The 19,977-nt window shown below is 44.3% G+C and overlaps 1 protein-coding gene across 1 annotated transcript in view; it reads right to left on the bottom strand.

The window, feature by feature from the left end:
- Positions 1-19,977, bottom strand: part of LOC124796497 (carboxylesterase 4A-like) — a 344,155-nt gene that overhangs the window by 196,632 nt on the left and 127,546 nt on the right. The window contains exons 2-4 of the mRNA XM_047260703.1: positions 12,918-13,114; positions 3,276-3,365; positions 191-331 (exon numbers count right to left, since the gene is read on the bottom strand). Coding sequence (XP_047116659.1) covers positions 191-331; positions 3,276-3,365; positions 12,918-13,043 — 357 coding nt within the window. The 5' untranslated portion in view covers positions 13,044-13,114. The remainder of the gene's footprint in view (positions 1-190; positions 332-3,275; positions 3,366-12,917; positions 13,115-19,977) is intronic.

Raw genomic sequence — 19,977 nt, 5'->3', positions numbered from 1 at the left:
GAAGATAATGTAATCTAAATAGTTTTTAAATCTCTTATCCAGCTTACAAGTAACGCGGAGATTGATGGAATAATTGGAGCAACGGCGATCTTCGCTGAAGTCATAGACAAAAAATGATTGCAGACACTTTACATCCCAGTGGCACTGATTGTGCAAATTGCATACAAAAGACGGAAGTTACGGTACTCACTTCTGGTACCCAGACGTTGAGGGTGAGGCAGTCCTCACTGTAGGGCGCGAGAGGTGGTCCTGGCGCCGGCAGCTGCGGACAGGGGGGCCCGTAGCGGCCAGCCAACAGCGTGCCGTTCCAGCCGGCGTGCGGTGTCGGTGGCTGCAACACCACCTCACGCTGCACTAAACTCTTTTATACACTCTAGAACTTCACTGGCATTTATTTCCGATCCCACCTGTTGGAGAAAGTCAGCCGGTGAGTTCTGGGAATATCATAGATTCCTTCGACTGAAACAACGAGTTTACTGTTAGCATTCACTATTTATCTACTTCCACAATGCGTTTCGAACGTATAAACCTACATCATGAAACGGATTTATGTGGCTTAACATCACATGTCAGTGCCGTATTACGAGTTTGGAATAATCTGTGGCATTGCCTGTAGTGATCATAGGCTCCTTTCCCTGTCGTCATACATGACATACACCATCTTCTTTGTAAACACTGATGGAACAAAGATCTTTCTCCCACAGTGTTTACAAAATGTGTTGCTGTATATGATGTATCACGACAGGGAAAAGATCCTGTGACCACTGGAGGCAGTGCCACAGATTACTCCAGAGTCTGGTTATCAATCAGTCATTTTAAAATTACTAAAAACAATTTAAATCAAAAACAAAAGACTGACGAGATTGCAGACGAAGCACTTCGGAAGCGTTCGGATCACGCCTTTTCTGGTATGGCGCGCGAAGTGTTTCGGGCTGTTCGTCACTCTGGATTAGGCAGTCGAGAAGAACAGACACGCTGTCTGTCGTAGGATGTGTTTGCCAGTATTCAATATTAAAAGATTCACACCGGTAGTCATGAGGCACAGACACGTGCCACAAATAGTGTAAAGATACATTTTCGTAAACATTGTGTTTGATCATGTACTTTGCTGTATCAGAAGGTGTTGTATTAAGATCATGTAGTCTTCTCGTGTGGCTGCATTAAAATACGCGAGTGGCATCCCAAAGAAGTGATACATGGTTTCAGAACAGAACCTCGCTAAAAGTCAGTTTGAGCCTCAAGATACAGAGCCTACGACCTGCGTGCAACCTGAAGACAGCAGGTTAGTGAACTATAACAGAACCTTCGTATTCCACACAGTGCAGTGGAAACAACTAGGCGCCTCACGTGTACTGCATGCACAGAACAAATGTGCTCAGTGACACGTCGTCTGCAGTAATGCAGAGGAGGTAAAGGAGGATGATCGTTATTAACACCAACAATCAATTCATTCGTCCTTTCTTGCCGTAAATGCAGCACGTAAATGTGATATTAATCCACATAAGTCCATTTCATGATGATGAGCTGAACCTTCGAAACGCGTAAAGAAATAAACAGTGACTGGTAACAGTAAACATGTTGTCTCATCCGATACCAATAACACTAACGGTTAAGCCTAACCAAAAATGTTCGCATTTAAAGAAATTTCTTACCGATGTCTAGTACGATTCGCTGTTAGATACTGTTCGCACTAAATGACCATATCTGTAGAAATCAAAAGAATAGAATGATGTGCTACCACATATGGATAAAGGGTCTACAACAGGTTTCAAAATCAAGGCCACGTTCAATGTTAAATACTTTTGGGTCGGATCAAAAATGCCACACTACTTCTTTTATGTCAATAATCAACACGTAAGACTTTGAAATTGCCTGTATACATACCATTAATGATGAGTTAGGTATGTTCCTATATCCTGTGGATGACTACGGTGGGTGCTTGTACAGTTTAATGTGGTGTCCTTATTACTATGGACTAGTAAGTAAATTAAAATTGTCCACAACTTAAAGGTTGCTTTCAGTATCACAATGCTTCACTAGACATGGCTGTATTGCAAGTGGTACGTCCTTGCCTTCATCCAACCTTTGATCTGACTTACCCAGTTATTTATGGGGAGAGGTTCAGTTTCATATGGACTCTGATCCACTGGACAACTTGGCATTTCTCACGTTAACAAATCGTTGCCATAGGTGAAAGAAGAGATACAAGCGTAAAGCTAAGGCGCTCTGGCCTAGACAGGCCATTCGGTACCGACCGACCGCCGTGTCATCCTTAGCCAGAGTCGTCAACTGAATGCAGTGTGCCGGTGCGTGAGGTCTGCTCACCGCTCTCGTGACTGTTGTCAGCTTTGCAGAGCTGGGAGCCCTGCTTATCATCACGTAGCTCCTCAGTTGGCAACACGAGGCTGAGTGAATCCAGTTCCAGTCCTTCTATCAAGGAAAAATAGCTGGCATTACCGGGAATTGAACCCAAGTGCTCCACGTGGCAGTCAAGTACGTTGAACACTCAGCTTCGGAGGCCGACGAAAGAAGCGGTTTGTGGCAGAAAATAAAAAAAGAAAGAAATCACAATCGAAACTCGGACGTTTATGTAGGTAATCTGACACCTACCGACTGTGCGCCCGAACTACAAAGGGGTACTTATGCAGAGAAATAAAGGAAAAGAGGTGAGGCGTATGGCAGCACATTGTCTAATCCACTCAAACGGCACCAAGAAAGCCGTCGGACTTTTGGGCCTTATCTGACGGATGGATCAACATCAGCAGTATCACTTATTCGTATTCCACGAGACAGCTGACACGACACTGGTGCACATCCTGTTGCTCAAACAATGCACGCCACCAGCTCTCATTCTCCTACCGGCCAAATATTGTACATGTACGTTTCTTCAGGCACGAAAACCAGTGATGAGAGCTCCCACGAAAGCAGTTTTAGAAATGTATACATTGTGTCAGTCCTCGTATGAACATCATCACATAACATACATGTTTCATGACGTTGACGTCACATGAAGTAAATTTTTACAGTAATGTGACTGCACATTTTAAAACATTAATATGTCGGTCATTTGATCACTCACTCAATGTGCTGCATTTCTTTCTGTCCAGTAGGGTATAAAAACATTGAACTCTACTATGTAACAGTAGTCTCAACGTCTACGATGGTTTGTGGCAGAGCGAGACAATATCTTCAAGAATCCAATTAAATATTACAATTTTTTCAGAAGTCTGCTGCTACAGGCAGGGAAACCGTCATTTGTACGGTATGAAACTTACCGCAAATCGAAGCTCTCCGACCGGAGGGATGGCGTACGGTATCCCAAGGTAGGCGCTGATTGGTCGCCGGCTTTCGGTGATCACTTTTATCTGCGGACAGGCAAGAATGCAAACAACCCTAGTCCTGGATTTAGAGAACATGAAACTTATTCGCTATTGTTAGTATTGGACTTTTAGTAAGAATTTTGGAACGTACAGACATGAAATTTGATAGACACGCATTCCTCATACTATAAACCGACAAAAATGTATAAGGAAGTTGCAGATTATTTGTTAATCTTATTTCTGTTTATTCCTCTGAACCCTGGATTGAGCTCATTAAGACTCATGAGGTACCATAAATATTACAGAATGTGCAATGTGACAGTTAACTTTTCAGTTGTGTCAACTGCTGAACAAGTGTTAGCCGGGGAAATAAATTTCGAACAGTTTCGTAGAAATTAGTAAGACACGTGACTGATAGTTCGTTTCATTGCTGTGACAATCTTTTCTTTTTTGGCTGGAGGAGAGTGATGCTGCTCATCTATATTGTACAGTAGTAGCTTTAAAGGAAGAAGAGAAAAGAAAAGAAATGGAGAACCTCGTTCCAACATGTGTTGCAAAGGGTGTGGACAGAAGCATCGTGCCATAGAACACATTGTCAATGTTTTTCAGTTTCTATTCTTTTTATTTATTTATTTATTGTTCCGTGGGACCAAATTAAGGAGAAATCTCCATGGTCATGGAATGAGTCAATACATGAAATCATAACACGATATTAGAAACAGATAAAATGAAATATAAAAAAAAAACATATTCAGGTGACAAGTCGTAAGTTTAAATAAAGAAAGTCAACAATGTAACACTGGAATTTGCTTAATTTTTTAGCTCTTCCAGGAGCTCCTCGACAGAATAGAAGGAGTGAGCCATGAGGAAACTCTTCAGTTTAGCCTTGAAAGAGTTTGGGCTACTGCTAAGATTTTTGAGTTCTTGTGGTAGCTTATTGAAAATGGATGCAGCAGAATACTGTACTCCTTTCTGCACAAGAGTCAAGGAAGTGCATTCCACATGCAGATTGGATTTCTGCCTAGTATTAACTGAGTGAAAGCTGCTAACTCTTGGGAATAGGCTAATATTGCTAACAACAAACGACATTAAAGAAAATATATACTGTGAGGGCAATGTCAGAATTCCCAGACTATTGAATAGGGGTCGACAAGAGGTTCTCGAACTTACACCACACATAGCTCGAACAGCCCGTTTTTGAGCCGAAAATACCCTTTTTGAATCAGAAGAATTACCTCAAAAAATAATACCATACGACATAAGCGTATGAAAATATGCGAAGTAGACTACTTTTCGTGTTGAAGTGTCACTTATTTCAGATACTGTTCTAATGGTCAATAAAGCAGCATTTAGTTTCTGAACAAGATCCTGGACATGGGCTTTCCACATCAGCTTAATATCTATCCGAACGCCTAGGAACTTGAACTGTTCCGTCTCGCTTATAATATGCCCATTCTCTCTGATCAAAATATCGATTCTTGTTGAATTGTGAGTTAGAAACTGTAAAAACTGAGTCTTACTGTGATTTAGCATCAAATTATTTTCCACAAGCCATGAACTGATACTGTTTCAATATTACACACAAGATCCTTCACTATCAAGCTGGTGTCATCAGCAACAGAAATATTTTTGAATCACCTGTAATACTAGAAGGCATATCATTTATATAAATAAGAAACAGCAGTGGCCCCAGCACCAACCCTTGGGGAACGCCCCACTTAACAGTGTCCCATTGGGACTGAACATCACTACCACTCTCAATATTGCTGAGAATTACCTTCTGCTTTCTGTTCTTAAAGTAAGAGGCGAACCAATTGTAAGCTACTCCCCTTACTCCATAATGGTCCAACTTCTGCAGTAATATTTTGTGGTCAACACAGTCAAAAGCCTTCGTTAAATCAAAGAAAACACCTAGCGTTCGCAACCTTTTATTTAATCCGTCCAAAACCTCACAGAGAAAAGAGAATATAGCATTTTCAGTTATTAAACCATTTCTAAAACCAAACTGAACATTTGACAGCAAATTATGTGAATTTAAATGCTCCAGTAAGCCTGTATATATAACCTTCTCGATGTCTTTAGCAAACACCGATGGCATAGAAATAGGTCTAAAATTGTCAACATTATCAATGTCTCCCTATTTATAGAGTGGCTTCACTACCGAGTACTTTAATCGGTCAGGAAACCGACCACTCCTAAAGGAAAAGTTACAGATATGGCTAAGTACTGGGCTAAAATACACTCCTGGAAATGGAAAAAAGAACACATTGACACCGGTGTGTCAGACCCACCATACTTGCTCCGGACACTGCGAGAGGGCTGTACAAGCAATGATCACACGCACGGCACAGCGGACACACCAGGAACCGTGGTGTTGGCCGTCGAATGGCGCTAGCTGCGCAGCATTTGTGCACCGCCGCCGTCAGTGTCAGCCAGTTTGCCGTGGCATACGGAGCTCCATCGCAGTCTTTAACACTGGTAACATGCCGCGACAGCGTGGACGTGAACCGTATGTGCAGTTGACGGACTTTGAGCGAGGGCGTATAGTGGGCATGCGGGAGGCCGGGTGGACGTACCGCCGAATTGCTCAACACGTGGGGCGTGAGGTCTCCACAGTACATCGATGTTGTCGCCAGTGGTCGGCGGAAGGTGCACGTGCCCGTCGACCTGGGACCGGACCGCAGCGACGCACGGATGCACGCCAAGACCGTAGGATCCTACGCAGTGCCGTAGGGGACCGCACCGCCACTTCCCAGCAAATTAGGGACACTGTTGCTCCTGGGGTATCGGCGAGGACCATTCGCAACCGTCTCCATGAAGCTGGGCTACGGTTCCGCACACCGTTAGGCCGTCTTCCGCTCACGCCCCAACATCGTGCAGCCCGCCTCCAGTGGTGTCGCGACAGGCGTGAATGGACGGACTAATGGAGACGTGTCGTCTTCAGCGATGAGAGTCGCTTCTGCCTTGGTGCCAATGATGGTCGTATGCATGTTTGGCGCCGTGCAGGTGAGCGCCACAATCAGGACTGCATACGACCGAGGCACACAGGGCCAACACCCGGCATCATGGTGTGGGGAGCGATCTCCTACACTGGCCGTACACCACTGGTGATCGTCGAGGGGACACTGAATAGTGCACGGTACATCCAAACCGTCATCGAACCCATCGTTCTACCATTCCTAGACCGGCAAGGCAACTTGCTGTTCCAACAGGACAATGCATGTCCGCATGTATCCCGTGCCACCCAACGTGCTCTAGAAGGTGTAAGTCAACTACCCTGGCCAGCAAGATCTCCGGATCTGTCCCTCATTGAGCATGTTTGGGACTGGATGAAGCGTCGTCTCACGCGGTCTGCACGTCCAGCACGAACGCTGGTCCAACTGAGGCGCCAGGTGGAAATGGCATGGCAAGCCGTTCCACAGGACTACATCCAGCATCTCTACGATCGTCTCCATGGGAGAATAGCAGCCTGCATTGCTGCGAAAGGTGGATATACACTGTACTAGTGCTGACATTGTGCATGCTCTGTTGCCTGTGTCTATGTGCCTGTGGTTCTGTCAGTGTGATCATTTGATGTATCTGACCCCAGGAATGTGTCAATAAAGTTTCCCCTTCCTGGGACAATGAATTCACGGTGTTCTTATTTCAATTTCCAGGAGTGTACATAGAACAATACTTCATATTCTGCTAGATACCCCGTCATATCCATGAGAGTTCTTGGTCTTTAGTGATTTAATAATTAACTCAATCTCTCTCTTGTCAGTATCATGGAGGAGCATTTCAGGTAACAGTCTCGGAACACTTTTTTCTAAGACCACTATATGATTCCCTGTTGGGACTAGGTTTCTATTTAGTTCACCTGCTATATTCAGAAAGTGATTATTAAATACTGTACATATGTGCGACTTATCAGTAACACGGACATTCCCACTGCGCACTGGTTCTATATCCTCGACCTGTCTCTGCAGACCAGCCACTTCCTTTACGACTGACCATATGGTTTTAATTTTATCCTGAGAGTTAGCTATTCTATCTGCATACCACATACTTTTTGCCTTCCTAATAACATTTTTAAGCACCTTACAATACTGTTTGTAATGGGCTGCTGCATTTAGATTTCGACTGTTTCTAACGTTTTGATATAATTGCCACTTTGTTTTATAAGATATTCTTATCCCTCTAGTCAGCCACCCAGGCTGCCTGTTTGTGCTAGTACCCTGTTTCGAACGTTCTAACGGAAAGCAACTTTCAAAGAGCACGAGAAAAGTTTTGAGAAAAGCATTATATTTATCGTCTACTGTATCAGTGCTATAAACATCTTGCCACTCTTGTTCCTTGATAAAGTTTACAAAGGTCTCTACAGCAACTGGATCTGCTTTCCTAAACAGCTGATGACTATAGTTAACATTTGTTGAAGCACAAAAATCTTTTAGAGTTAAAATTTGTGCATCATGATCTGAAAGGCCATTCACCTTTTTGCTAACAGAATGCCCTTCTAGTAATGAGGGGTGAACAAAAATGTTGTCTATGGTTGTTCTACTGTTCTCTTGCACTCTCGTTGGAAAAAATACGGTTTGCATAAGATTATATGAATTAAGGAGGTCTACCAGCATCCTCTTCCTTGCACAATCGCCGGCCGCGGTGGCCTCGCGGTTCTGGGCGCGCAGTCCGGAACCGTGCGACTGCTACGGTCGCAGGTTCGAATCCTGCCTCGGGCATGGCTGTGTGTATTGTCCTTAGGTTAGTTAGGTTTAAGTAGTTCTAAGTTCTAGGGGACTGATGACCACAGCAGTTGAGTCCCATAGTGCTCAGAGCCTTGCACAATCACTTATACAATTAATATTGAAGTCACCACATATAACTAAATTTTTGTATTTCCTATAAAGTGAACCAAGAACCTCCTCTAGCTTTAGCAAAAATGCTGTGAAATCGGAGTCTGGGGGTCTATAAATAACAATAGTTAGAAGTTGAGCTCCGTTAAATTTAACCACACCTGCACAACATTCAAACACCTTTTCAGTGCAGTACTTTGAAACATCAATTGACTCAAATGGGATGCCGTTTTTCACATACGTGGCTACTCCCCCACACCGCAAAGAGCTCCTCGAAAAGCTGCCAGCCAACCTGTATCCTGGTAAAGGAAGTCTCTGAATTATCTCCTTATTTAAGAAGTGTTCAGATATACCAATAATTTCAGAGTCAACATCTATAAGCAGTTCACTAACTTTATCTCTAATACCTAGTATATTTTGATGAAATATACTAATTCCCTCATTACTCGGATACCTAAGCTTTGTCAAAAGTGGTTCCTTTGTTAGAGAGACTTCCCTTAAGCAGGAATACCTATCAGCTGACTTAAATCTAAAAAAAGTGCAGCTCTAACACCCACTACTGCAAGAATTTTCCCATGAGTGATCCCACCCACCCCACCTATGCTGTCACCTATAAGCTTTGCCAACCTCCCCTTCCCATACCTGTTGAGGTGCAGGCCATGTCTAGTGAAACCCGTCCTGTGATAGACTCCACAGACACCACTGAAATGTGACACATGCTTTCTGTCATCAGCGCACCCCCAAGTCTCATGTTATTACGCCTGACGGCTGTATTAAGATGAGGCCGATCGTGACGCTGAAACAGTTCCACGAAATGCACATTCGTGTTGCCAGTCTGAGTGGCTATCTTTCCCAGGTCACCATCTGTGTCATACTCCCCATCCCTATTCTCGTGTAGAATGTCATTTGTGAGTATCTAGATTCGTAAATAACTTTCTTTCCACCTAAAATCCCCTTTGTGTTCCTTTGACGGCTTAATACTAACGAAATCGAAGTACTTACCTTGAAATGTTTTCTCCATTTTTCCATTACTTTCAAAACTGACTGACGCAGAGTGGACGAATTTCTAACTTCCTGCCTACCGGAAAATATTTCCCATTTTCCTGAAATATTTCCGAGTCATACAGTGGATCGAGCTGTCATATCCGCTGCTAGATTCTAGCTTGACTGCAGACATGAACGCCGTTCTATGGTATAAGGAAACCAACAATAACATCCATTATCACCATGTAATCACAATCAACATTTAAATTGATTGAAATCACTAGTTCGACTTGTCGATATGAGCCGTGGACAGCTTGATCCCTATAAGCCAAGGCGATATAATTTAGGTATTAGAATATCACTTCAGCACCTTTCCGGTTTCTACCTTTTCCCCCATCCTCTTCCAAGAAAAGCAGAAACGGGAAATATATTCAAATTATGTGCACGCTATCACCACAGTGTGGAGTTCGCTCTTTACGAAAACTGCCGAATTCAGATGCTTGCTGAAACTCGAGCTACATGTCGCGGTTTTCCACTCGCACTAACTTCACTAATTAGCAAGCTCTTCTATTGGTAGCATTTCCCATTCTGATTGCGTCGCATTCTAGCATCCCAGAACAAGGCATCTATCTCTTATCACTCGATCCCTCTACCTATTTCGACTAAAAAAGATATACGCCGTCAATGCCTTTCAATTTATGAAAAACTGGCAGAAAGTGCTGTGCAGAAACAGTGGACTGATTAAAGTTCTTAAAACTAACCTACTGGACGTGCACAATATCCCAGAATATTGTACCCAAAATGAACGCATGATTGTAAGCGAAGTTGCTGTGGGTGTGACCCAGCACTGGGGGAATACTATTTGATTCACTGGTTTAATGTACTGCTTTTTATTCTTCTGTTTATTAGGTTTCGTCTGTTTGTAGTATTGTTTACTGCTTTAAAAAGTAACTTTTAAACTTCGAACCTTCACAGAAAAAACGCGAAATTTCACCTGTACTTCTGACATGAATTTAAAGTGAGTAAAGAAACACTGTACTTCGTTTCAGAGTTTCAAAATCCACTTCTATCGATCAGCGTCACCGAACTGAATCACCTGTATGTCGCTCCATTATTACTCAAAGATCCACGTGTCGCGTAAAATCTCTCCTACGTCGACTCTCTCCAAGTCCGAACCCTTTATTTCTGGATGCTTCACATCACACCACCAAAATTTTTCGGATATTGGTTTTAATTTCCTTTCACGTATCAGTCTACAGACAAATTAAATTTAGTGCAGCAGAGCATATCTTAGCTGGTTTTACTTGAACTTAGACCTGTATTTTCATTTGAAATATACCAGTTTGTGAATAAATACTAAAGTTACATTACAAGCCACTAACACGGGAGGCACTTTCTGAAAGTATTAGTGTAAAATACGAATTTGTTATGTGAGAAGCCAGATGAAGTAGAGGATAGGACTTCGTCGATTTGTCGAAAGCGAAAATTCTGCTAACGTCTAATTTTATCCATTGGTAGACGGAAACGGCGTCGCGACTGTAATCTAAAAATCTAAGAGAATATTTCAGTCCAATAACATTAAAATAGGATCACATTAAAAGTGAGGGATTAAGGAAGAGCAAGCTTCCATCTTTAGATATCATCACAATCGAACGAGAAGTCCTCATCGAATAAAACCGTTCATAACTTAAAAAATTAAAAGTTCACATTGTGTGCAAGCATTTACCCTTTTGGCAGTTTGTCTTCCTGTCGCCATTTCTCTGTCTCTCTGTCTCTCTCTCTCTCTCTCTCTCTCTATATATATATATGGGTGAAATCATTCTGGTAACTGTCCTGGAAGAGACTGATTTCGAAGCTCGTCGTCACAAAATGGAAGCAGCTTTAAGGGTTACAAAAGTCATACACTTAAAATTCATCTCAAAATACACCAAACTCAGACACTACAGCACAGTTATAAAACTGGAGTGTCTCTATGAGACTGAAATATCATAAACAGAAACCAAAAAGAGAGAAAGACGAGCAATAAGGAAAATTTTATGTACAAATTATACTGAAGAAGGAACGTACAGACTAAGAGCAAATAAAGAAACTGGGAAGTTTACTAATATTTATTCGGAAACGAAAAAACTGAAGGCTATAACCATATTAAAAGAATGTAAGCAACCAAGTTAACTAGACGGACTGTGGATTTGTATGAAATCAGCACTAAATGAAATAATGAAACAGATCGGTGCAGTAAAAGAAGACCTGAACGAGGCAGGAATAACTCCTGCATACAAGAAAGAAAAATTTTTCCTCAGAAAACTCATGACTGAAAAGTTGGTCTGTCACAAAAACCAGAGACCTGAACAGATTGGACACACGCAGAAAAAGAGCCATTCTGAGAGGATCAAAGTAATATGGGCACCAAGAACAGTTGAAACAAAACCCCGAATATTACGATTGTTGCACATTGCGTGATCCAGTAGGGCTTCAAAGTGAATAGTATGCTTATACACTACTGGTCATTAAAATTGCTACACCAAGAAGAAATGCAAATGACAAAGGGGTATTCATTGGAGAAATATATTATACTAGCACTGACATGTGATTACATTTTCACGCAGTTTGGGTGCATAGATCCTGTTCAAAGTGCCGTCAATGCGAACAAGAGGTGACCGAGACGTGTAACCAATAGCACCCCGTACCATCACGCAGGGTAATACGCCAGTATGGCGATAACGAATACACGCTTCCAATGTGCGTTCACCGCGATGTCGCCAAACACGGATGCCACCATCATGATGCTGTAAACAGAACCTGGGTTCATCCGAAAAAATGACGTTTTACCATTCGTGAACAAACCCAGGTTCGACGTTGAGTACACCATCGCAGGCGCTCCTGTCTGTGATGCAGCGTCAAGGGTAACCGCAGCCATGGTCTCCGAGCTGATAGTTCCTGCTGCTGCAAACGTCGTCGAACTGTTCGTGCAGATGGTTTTTGTCTTTCAAACGTCCCCGTCTGTTGACTCAGGGATCGAGACGTGACTGCACGATCCGTTACAGCCATGCGGATAAGATGCCTGTTATCTCGACTGCTAGTGATACGAGGCCGTTGGGATCCAGTACGGCGTTTAGTATTACCCTCCTGAACCCACCGATTCCATAATCTGCTAACAGTCATTGGATCTCGACCAACGCTAGCAGCAATGTCGCGATACGATAAACCGCAATCGCGATAGGCTACAATCCGACCTTTATCAAAGTCGGAAACGTGATGCTACACATTTCTCTTCCTTACACGAGGCATCACAACAACGTTTCACCAGGCAGCGCCGGTCAACTGCTGTTTGTGTATGAGAAATCGGTTGGAAACGTTCCTCATGTCAGCACGTTGTAGGCGTCGCCACCGGCGCCAGCCTTGTGTGATTGCTCTGAAAAGGTAATCATTTGCATATCACAGCATCTTCTTCCTGTTGGTTAAATTTCGCGTGTGTAGCACGTCATTTTCGTGGTGTAGCAATTTTAATGGCCAGTAGTGTACAAACATGGTCCAGATACATTAATGTGACCACCGCCTACTTTCCGCGTCGTTGTGCAACAACCTCTGACTGACGGCCGGTGACTGCACTAGCAGTGAAAGGTATGCAAAGTGCGTCTCCATGTCTTCTCTCTTAGCTCTTCGTTCACAGAGTAGCAACGACATGCCAAGTAAGGGCTCTGGTTTTCCAGCCATTCAGAGAGCAAGTTGGCCGTCGCGCTGGAGGCCCAGGAGGAGCGGCTGCGGTCCACTGTGCACTCACCCCGGAGACGACGCCCTGGCGCAGCAGCACCCCCGGCTCCTGCGTCACGACCGCCACCGCCGGACCTGACCCCACCGCCAGGCACAGCCACAGCGCCAGCCAGCACGCCGCGCGCTCAGCCGCCATCGCACATCGCTGCTTCTTTGGGTCAGCCGTAGTTGGGGCACCAACGCGCACTACCGCTCAGCAACCGGACTCTGTAAAGAACAAATGTGGCTCTGACCTCTAGATATCAAAATACGGGAACAAGCAGCATGGTTACTGGGTCAAGAAAGGGAACGACATGAAAATAGAGAATATACTGGGAGCTTTGGCTAGGGACAAGGGAGAAATACGAAGAAGGGGTGAGGACTTATGGCAGGAATCTTGGGAAATGGATGAATGTGGCAGAAGAACCTTCGGATTCCAGCCAAATGTTAAAGAAAGGTTAAGCATGAGGTATTTCGAACCAACACGGGATCTAATACATTTTCTCACTGGTCATGGGCCCTACCCGACATATCTATGTCGGTTTGGGAAAAGGGCTACACCTGAGTGTGACTGTGGCGCTTTGGAGGGCACTCCCGACCATGTGGTTTACGAGTGCCCTCTTTTCGATGATGTAGCAGCTACATTAAGACGACAACTTCCAAACAACAACACATACGACCTATTAAGACACGAGGAGACTTTCAAAACTCTGAACAACTTGGCAAATGAGGTATCACGAAAAGTTCTGACTGCGTACTTGAGGGACTTTCGCGACTAGAAACAACCACTGAACGTGTCCTAGTACCCTAATCCTGTACCACCTGGGCGTTGACATGTCGACTTTCAGTTGGAGTCCGCCACGTGCAGGACTAGGGGGACCGGGATACACCTATTCTTAACTAAGATAGCACCGGATTTGACGTAGGTTAGTACAGTAGTTAGTAGCATTAGAAGTAGATACTAAATTAGGAACCTGCAGCGACAAGCAATTTTGGCCTGCCCGGTGTCAAGGAGACGCTCGTCGGGATTAGCTCGATGAGCAGGGCCTTGAAGTAGGTTTATATCTAGGCTGACACACCTGTCACGCTGCAGGCAGTTAGGAATTAACAAGTAGGTAGGAAAATTAACAGCTAGGTAGTATCGTATAGATTAACAATTGTAATCTGCCTATTAACATGTACTGTGTCACACTGTCTGTAGCTCATAGCCGGCCGGAGTGGCCGTGCGGTTCTAGGCGCTACAGTCTGGAACCGAGCGACCGCTACGGTCGCAGATTCGCATCCTGCCTCGGGCATGGATGTGTGTGATGTCCTTAGCTTAGTTAGGTTTAATTAGTTCTAAGTTCTAGGCGACTGATGACCTCAGAAGTTAAGTCGCATAGCGCTCAGAGCCATTTGAATCATTTTTTGTAGCTCATAAATAAATATTGTAACATTGTAATAACAATAATAGCTGCTGATAACATATAATATTGTATTAACATTAGGACCCACTAATCACTAAGGTGGTGGGTTAATTTGTATAAGTATTATAGATGTTATTGAAATAAAGATTTTAAAAAAAAAGTTAAAGAAACTTTTAAGAGGGCAGGTGAGACACCTATGACGGGTAAGCACACCGGACAAGTACTTCCGGGGTTTCAGAGGGCGACTGTGCGAAACCTACAAGACATACAGAAAAATAACATACAGAGGGATCCAAAAAAATGTATCCACTGTTTAAAAGTCCATAACTGGCAAACTAATTGGCAGAGTTGTTTCATCTTTGGTAGTGTAATAGTTTGTAGTTCCGGCAATCGCCACACAAGCGTTGTATTGCGTTGTTTTGTTTTGTCAGATGACAGTCGCCACATAGTCAGTGTTTTGTTCTTAGTTGCACCTAGTTACTCGAGTAAACATGGCTGGCGCAAGGCTTACATTCGATTGAAGGAAGTCAGTTTTGAAATGGTATTTTAAGTACGAAAACATTAATGAGGTTCAACAGCAATGGCGAAACGAGTATCAAACAGAGCCACCGACACGATTAACGATTCGTCGCATTCGAGACAAATTTGAAGCCGAAGGTTGTGTTAAAGATGTACACAAACAATGAATTGGACGACCTGCTAACTCGCGCCGTGTGTTACAACAATTCACTCGCTCACCAGAGGAATCTGTGAGACAGTGTTCCCGTGAAACTGGAGTGAATCGCTCAAGTGTTCGGCGAATTTTGAAGACAGCAAAGTGGAAGTGCTACATCCCACGATTGGTACACGTAATAAACGAGGACGACCCAGACCGTAGAATGGAGTACTGCGAGTGTTTTACTAACATGGTGCGCAACGATGAAGAGTTTGCAGAGATGATTGTGTGGTCTGATGAGGCACAGTTCAATGATACAGTAAATCGCCACAATTACATCTACTGGGCCGCAGGAAATCCGAACGACCATGCAGACAAAGCAGTGAATTTGCCAGGAGTAAATGTGCCGTGTGGGTTGTCTTACCGGGGCTTGATTGAGCCATTCTTCTTTGAAGGCACAGTTACCGGTGAGGTGCACCTTCAGCAGATTCAGACATCCATTTTACCTGCCATCCGAGACTTGTATGGAGACGGAAGAGTTTACTTTCAACAAGATGGTGTCCCAGCTCACTACCAAAATCGTGTTAGGGCGTATCCCGACGAAAATCTACCAGGAAGATGGATAGGCCGTAGGGGCTTGATTGGGCCATTCTTCTTTGATGGCACAGTTACCGGTGAGGTGTACCTTCAGAAGCTTCAGACATCCATTTTATCTGCCATCCGAGACTTGTATGGAGACGGAAGAGTTTACTTTCAACAAGATAGTGCCCCAGCCCACTACCAAAATCGTGTTAGGGCGTATCCCGACGAAAATCTACCAGGAAGATGGATAGGCCGTAGAGGCTTGATTGGGCCATTCTTCTTTGATGGCACAGTTACCGGTGAGGTGTACCTTCAGAAGCTTCAGACATCCATTTTATCTGCCATCCGAGACTTGTATGGAGACGGAAGAGTTTACTTTCAACAAGATAGTGCCCCAGCCCACTACCAAAGTCGTGTTAGGGCGTATCTCGATGAAAATATACCAGGAAGATGGATAGGCCGTAGAGGTACTGTGGAGTATCCACCACGTTCCCCAGACCCAACCCCTCTGGACTTTTACCTGCGGGGAACACTAAGGGACGTCGTTTATCGACAAAAGCCACGCACATTGGATGAACTTCGAGAATCCATCGTACATTCATGTATAAGTATCCAACTGAACACATTCCAGTCAGTAGTTCGTGCTGCAGTTCGGCGGCATCGTCTGTGTGTGGATTTTGAACATCTACAGTGATATGTTTAAGTTGGACTTTAGGCTACACTTTCACCACGAATGAGACAACACCATCAATTAGTTTACAAGTTATGGACTTTTAAACAGTGGTTACATTTTTTTTGACCCCTCTGTATATCAATGGACGGAGCGTCTCTACACGTGCTCACATTACAGGTGCCCAATAAGGGCCTCGTTTACTCGGAAAATGTCAATACCTGTGTCCTAGTCACTGAAACTGCTGCTACTGGCGCAACGACAGCAGCCTACTTTGGAAAATGTTCTGTAGCCCAACGGAAGTATCCTGACTGACACAGTCACGCGTCGTTTAAATATCTGGGCGTTATGTTGCAAAGCGATATGAAATGTGAGTATTGTGGTAGGGAAGGCGAATGATCGACTTCGGTTCACTGGGAGAAATCTAGGGAAGTGTGATCATACCATGTAGGATTTTTCACGGCCGGTATCGTCTTCAATTAAAACGTCCGGGCTGATAGGTCGTGCTCGATGTATAAAACTCTCCGCTGACGTTTCATCTCCGACTGTGGGAGACTCCTAAGAGGTAAAAACTGCAGTTCGCTGCTTTGCCTTTGATGATATCTTTCTCAGTCGGAGACGAGACGCCAGAGGAGAGTTTTATACATCGACCACGGCCTATCAGCCCGGGAGTTTTAAGTGCTTGGGAAGTATGGTTCATTTGTAAAGGAGACTGCTTATAGGATGCTAGTGAGACATATTCTTGAGTACTGCTCGAGTGTTTGGGATCCGTACCAGGTCGGATTGAAGGAAGAAATCGAAGCAGTTCGTATGCGGGCTGCTAGATTTATCACTGATAGGTTTGAACAACATGCAAATGTAACGGAAATGCTTCGGCAGCTCAAATGGGAATCTCTCGAGGGTAGGCGACATTCTTTTCAAGGAACGCTGTTGAGAAAATTTAGAGAACCGACATTTGAAGCTGACTACGGAACGATTCTAGGCCTCGACCGTTCATTGCACGTAAAGCCCACGAAGATAAGATACGAGAAAAGAGGGCTCGTACGGAGACATATCGACAGTCGTGTTTCCTCATTCAATTTACGAGTAGAACAGGAAAGGAAATGACTAGTAGTGAAACGGCGTGTCATCCCCACGCGCCGTAAGTTGGATCGCGGAGTATACAGGGTGAGTCACCTAACATTACCGCTGGATATATTTCGTCAACCACATCAAATACTGACGAATAGATTCCACAGACCGAACGTGAGGAGAGGGGCTAGTGTAATTGGTTAATACAAACCGTAAAAAAAAATGCACGAAAGTATGTTTTTTAACACAAACCTACGTTTTTTTAAATGGAACCCCGTTAGTTTTGTTAGCACAACTGAACATATAAACACATACGTAATCAGTGCCGTTTGTTGCATTGTAAAATGTTAATTACATCCGGAGATATTGTAACCTAAAGTTGACGCTTGAGTACCACTCCTCCGCTGTTCGATCGTGTGTATCGGAGAGCACCGAATTACGTAGGGATCAAAAGGGAACGGTGATGGACCTTAGGTACAGAAGAGACTGGAACAGTACATTACGTCCACATGCTAACACCGTTTTATTGGTCTTTTTCACTGACGCACATGTACATTACCATGAGAGGTGAGGTACACGTACACACGTGGTTTCCGTTTTCAATTTCGGAGTGGAATAGAGTGTGTCCCGAGATGTCAGGCCAATAGATGTTTAATGTGGTGGCGATCGTTTGCTGCACACAATTGCAATCTCTGGCGTAATGAATGTCGTACACGCCGCAGTACATCTGGTGTAATGTCGCCGCAGGCTGCCACAATACGTTGTTTCATATCCTCTGGGGATGTAGGCACATCACGGTACACATTCTCCTTTAACGTACCCCACAGAAAGAAGTCCAGAGGTATAAGATCAGGAGAACGGGCTGGCCAATTTATGCGTTCTCCACGTCCTATGAACGCCCGTCGAACATCCTGTCAAGGGTCAGCCTAGTGTTAATTGCGGAATGTGCAGGTGCACCATCATGCTGATACCACATACGTCGCCGGCCGAAGTGGCCGTGCGGTTAAAGGCGCTGCAGTCTGGAACCACAAGACCGCTACGGTCGCAGGTTCGAATCCTGCCTCGGGCATGGATGTTTGTGATGTCCTTAGGTTAGTTAGGTTTAACTAGTTCTAAGTTCTAGGGGACTAATGACCTCAGCAGTTGAGTCCCATAGTGCTCAGAGCCATTTGAACCATTTGAACCACATACGTCGACGCGTTTCCAGTGGGACATTTTCGAGCAACGTTGGCAGATCATTCTGTAGAAACGCGATGTATGTTGCAGCTGTTTGGGCCCCTGCAATGAAGTGACGACCAATGAGGTGGTCGCCAATGATTCCGCACCATACATTTACAGTCCACGGTCGCTGTCGCTCTACCTGTCTGAGCCAGCGAGGATTGTCCACGGACCAGTAATGCATGTTCCGTAGATTCACTGCCCCGTGGTTTGTGAAACCCGCTTCATCGGTAAACAGGTAGAACTGCAACGCATTCTCTGTTAATGCTCATTGACAGAATTGCACTCGATGATTAAAGTCATCACCATGTAATTGCTGATGTAGTGACATATGAAACGGGTGAAAGCGGTGACGATGCAGTATGCGCATGACACTACTTTGACTCAGTCCACCGGCTCTCGCAATGTCCCGTGTACTCATGTGTGGGTTCATGGCAACAGCAGCTAACACACTAACTGCACCCGCTTCTCCTGTGACGGGCCTGTTACGGACCCGTTTGCGTGCTACGACCATACCTGTTGCATACAGTTGGCGGTAGATGTTTTGCAATGTGCGGCACGTTGGATGCTCTCTGTTCGGGTACCGTTCTGCATACACCCTGCAGGCTTCAGCTGCGTTTCCTCGACACTCGCCATAGATGAGTATCATCTCCGCCTTTTCAGAGTTCGAATACACCATGGTCACAGTTCCTACAACACTACACTATCACAGACGTCTGGTAACACGGTGTACTACAGTTGCTCTGCGTGCGGAGACGAATGCAGAGTAACAATAGCAGCAAGCGCTACATGCGGACACTGTGACAGCTAGGCCAAACCACAACAGTGCACTACAGCCACACTCATAAACACGGTCGTCATCGTAAACATGTCCCTGCAGGTGCTGCCCGCCGACCGTGGCCCGTGTTTGTTACAACTCGCAACTGAACGTCGGAGGTTTCAAGCGTCAACTTTAGATTACAATATCTCCGGATGTAATTAACATTTTACAATGCAACAAACGACACTGATTACTTATTTGTTTATATGTTCAGATGTGCTAACAAAACTAACGTGGTTCCAATAAAAAAATATAGGTTTATGTTAAAAAACATACTTCCGTGCATTTTTGTATGGTTTGTGGAATCGGTTCGTCAGTATGTGATGTGATTTACGAAATATATCCAGCGGTAACGTTAGGTGACTTACCCTGTATATTAGATGTAGATGATGGTTGCCTATCTGCAGGCGCCAGTTACTTCGATGTGATAGTTCAGAGCCGATGATTTATCCGCATATTCTGACACGCTTGGCCCCAAGGTGTCTACTCTATAACTACACTAAGTCCTGTAATACAGATAAAAATTTGGACAGATGCTTTTTCCTGTGGCATGTGTCATTTTTCTGTGTCTACTGTAGCTTTCTCATAGTTGTCTTCCCAAACCCTGGAGCTCCTTATGAATAATTTTGTGTTAGTCAACCTCTGAAAAGAGAATGGTCGTTGCTTTGC

Source organism: Schistocerca piceifrons, chromosome 1 (assembly GCF_021461385.2).
Source record: "Schistocerca piceifrons isolate TAMUIC-IGC-003096 chromosome 1, iqSchPice1.1, whole genome shotgun sequence".
Classification (NCBI taxonomy): Eukaryota; Metazoa; Arthropoda; class Insecta; order Orthoptera; family Acrididae; genus Schistocerca; species Schistocerca piceifrons.
This window is presented reverse-complemented; position numbering and strand designations above follow the sequence as displayed.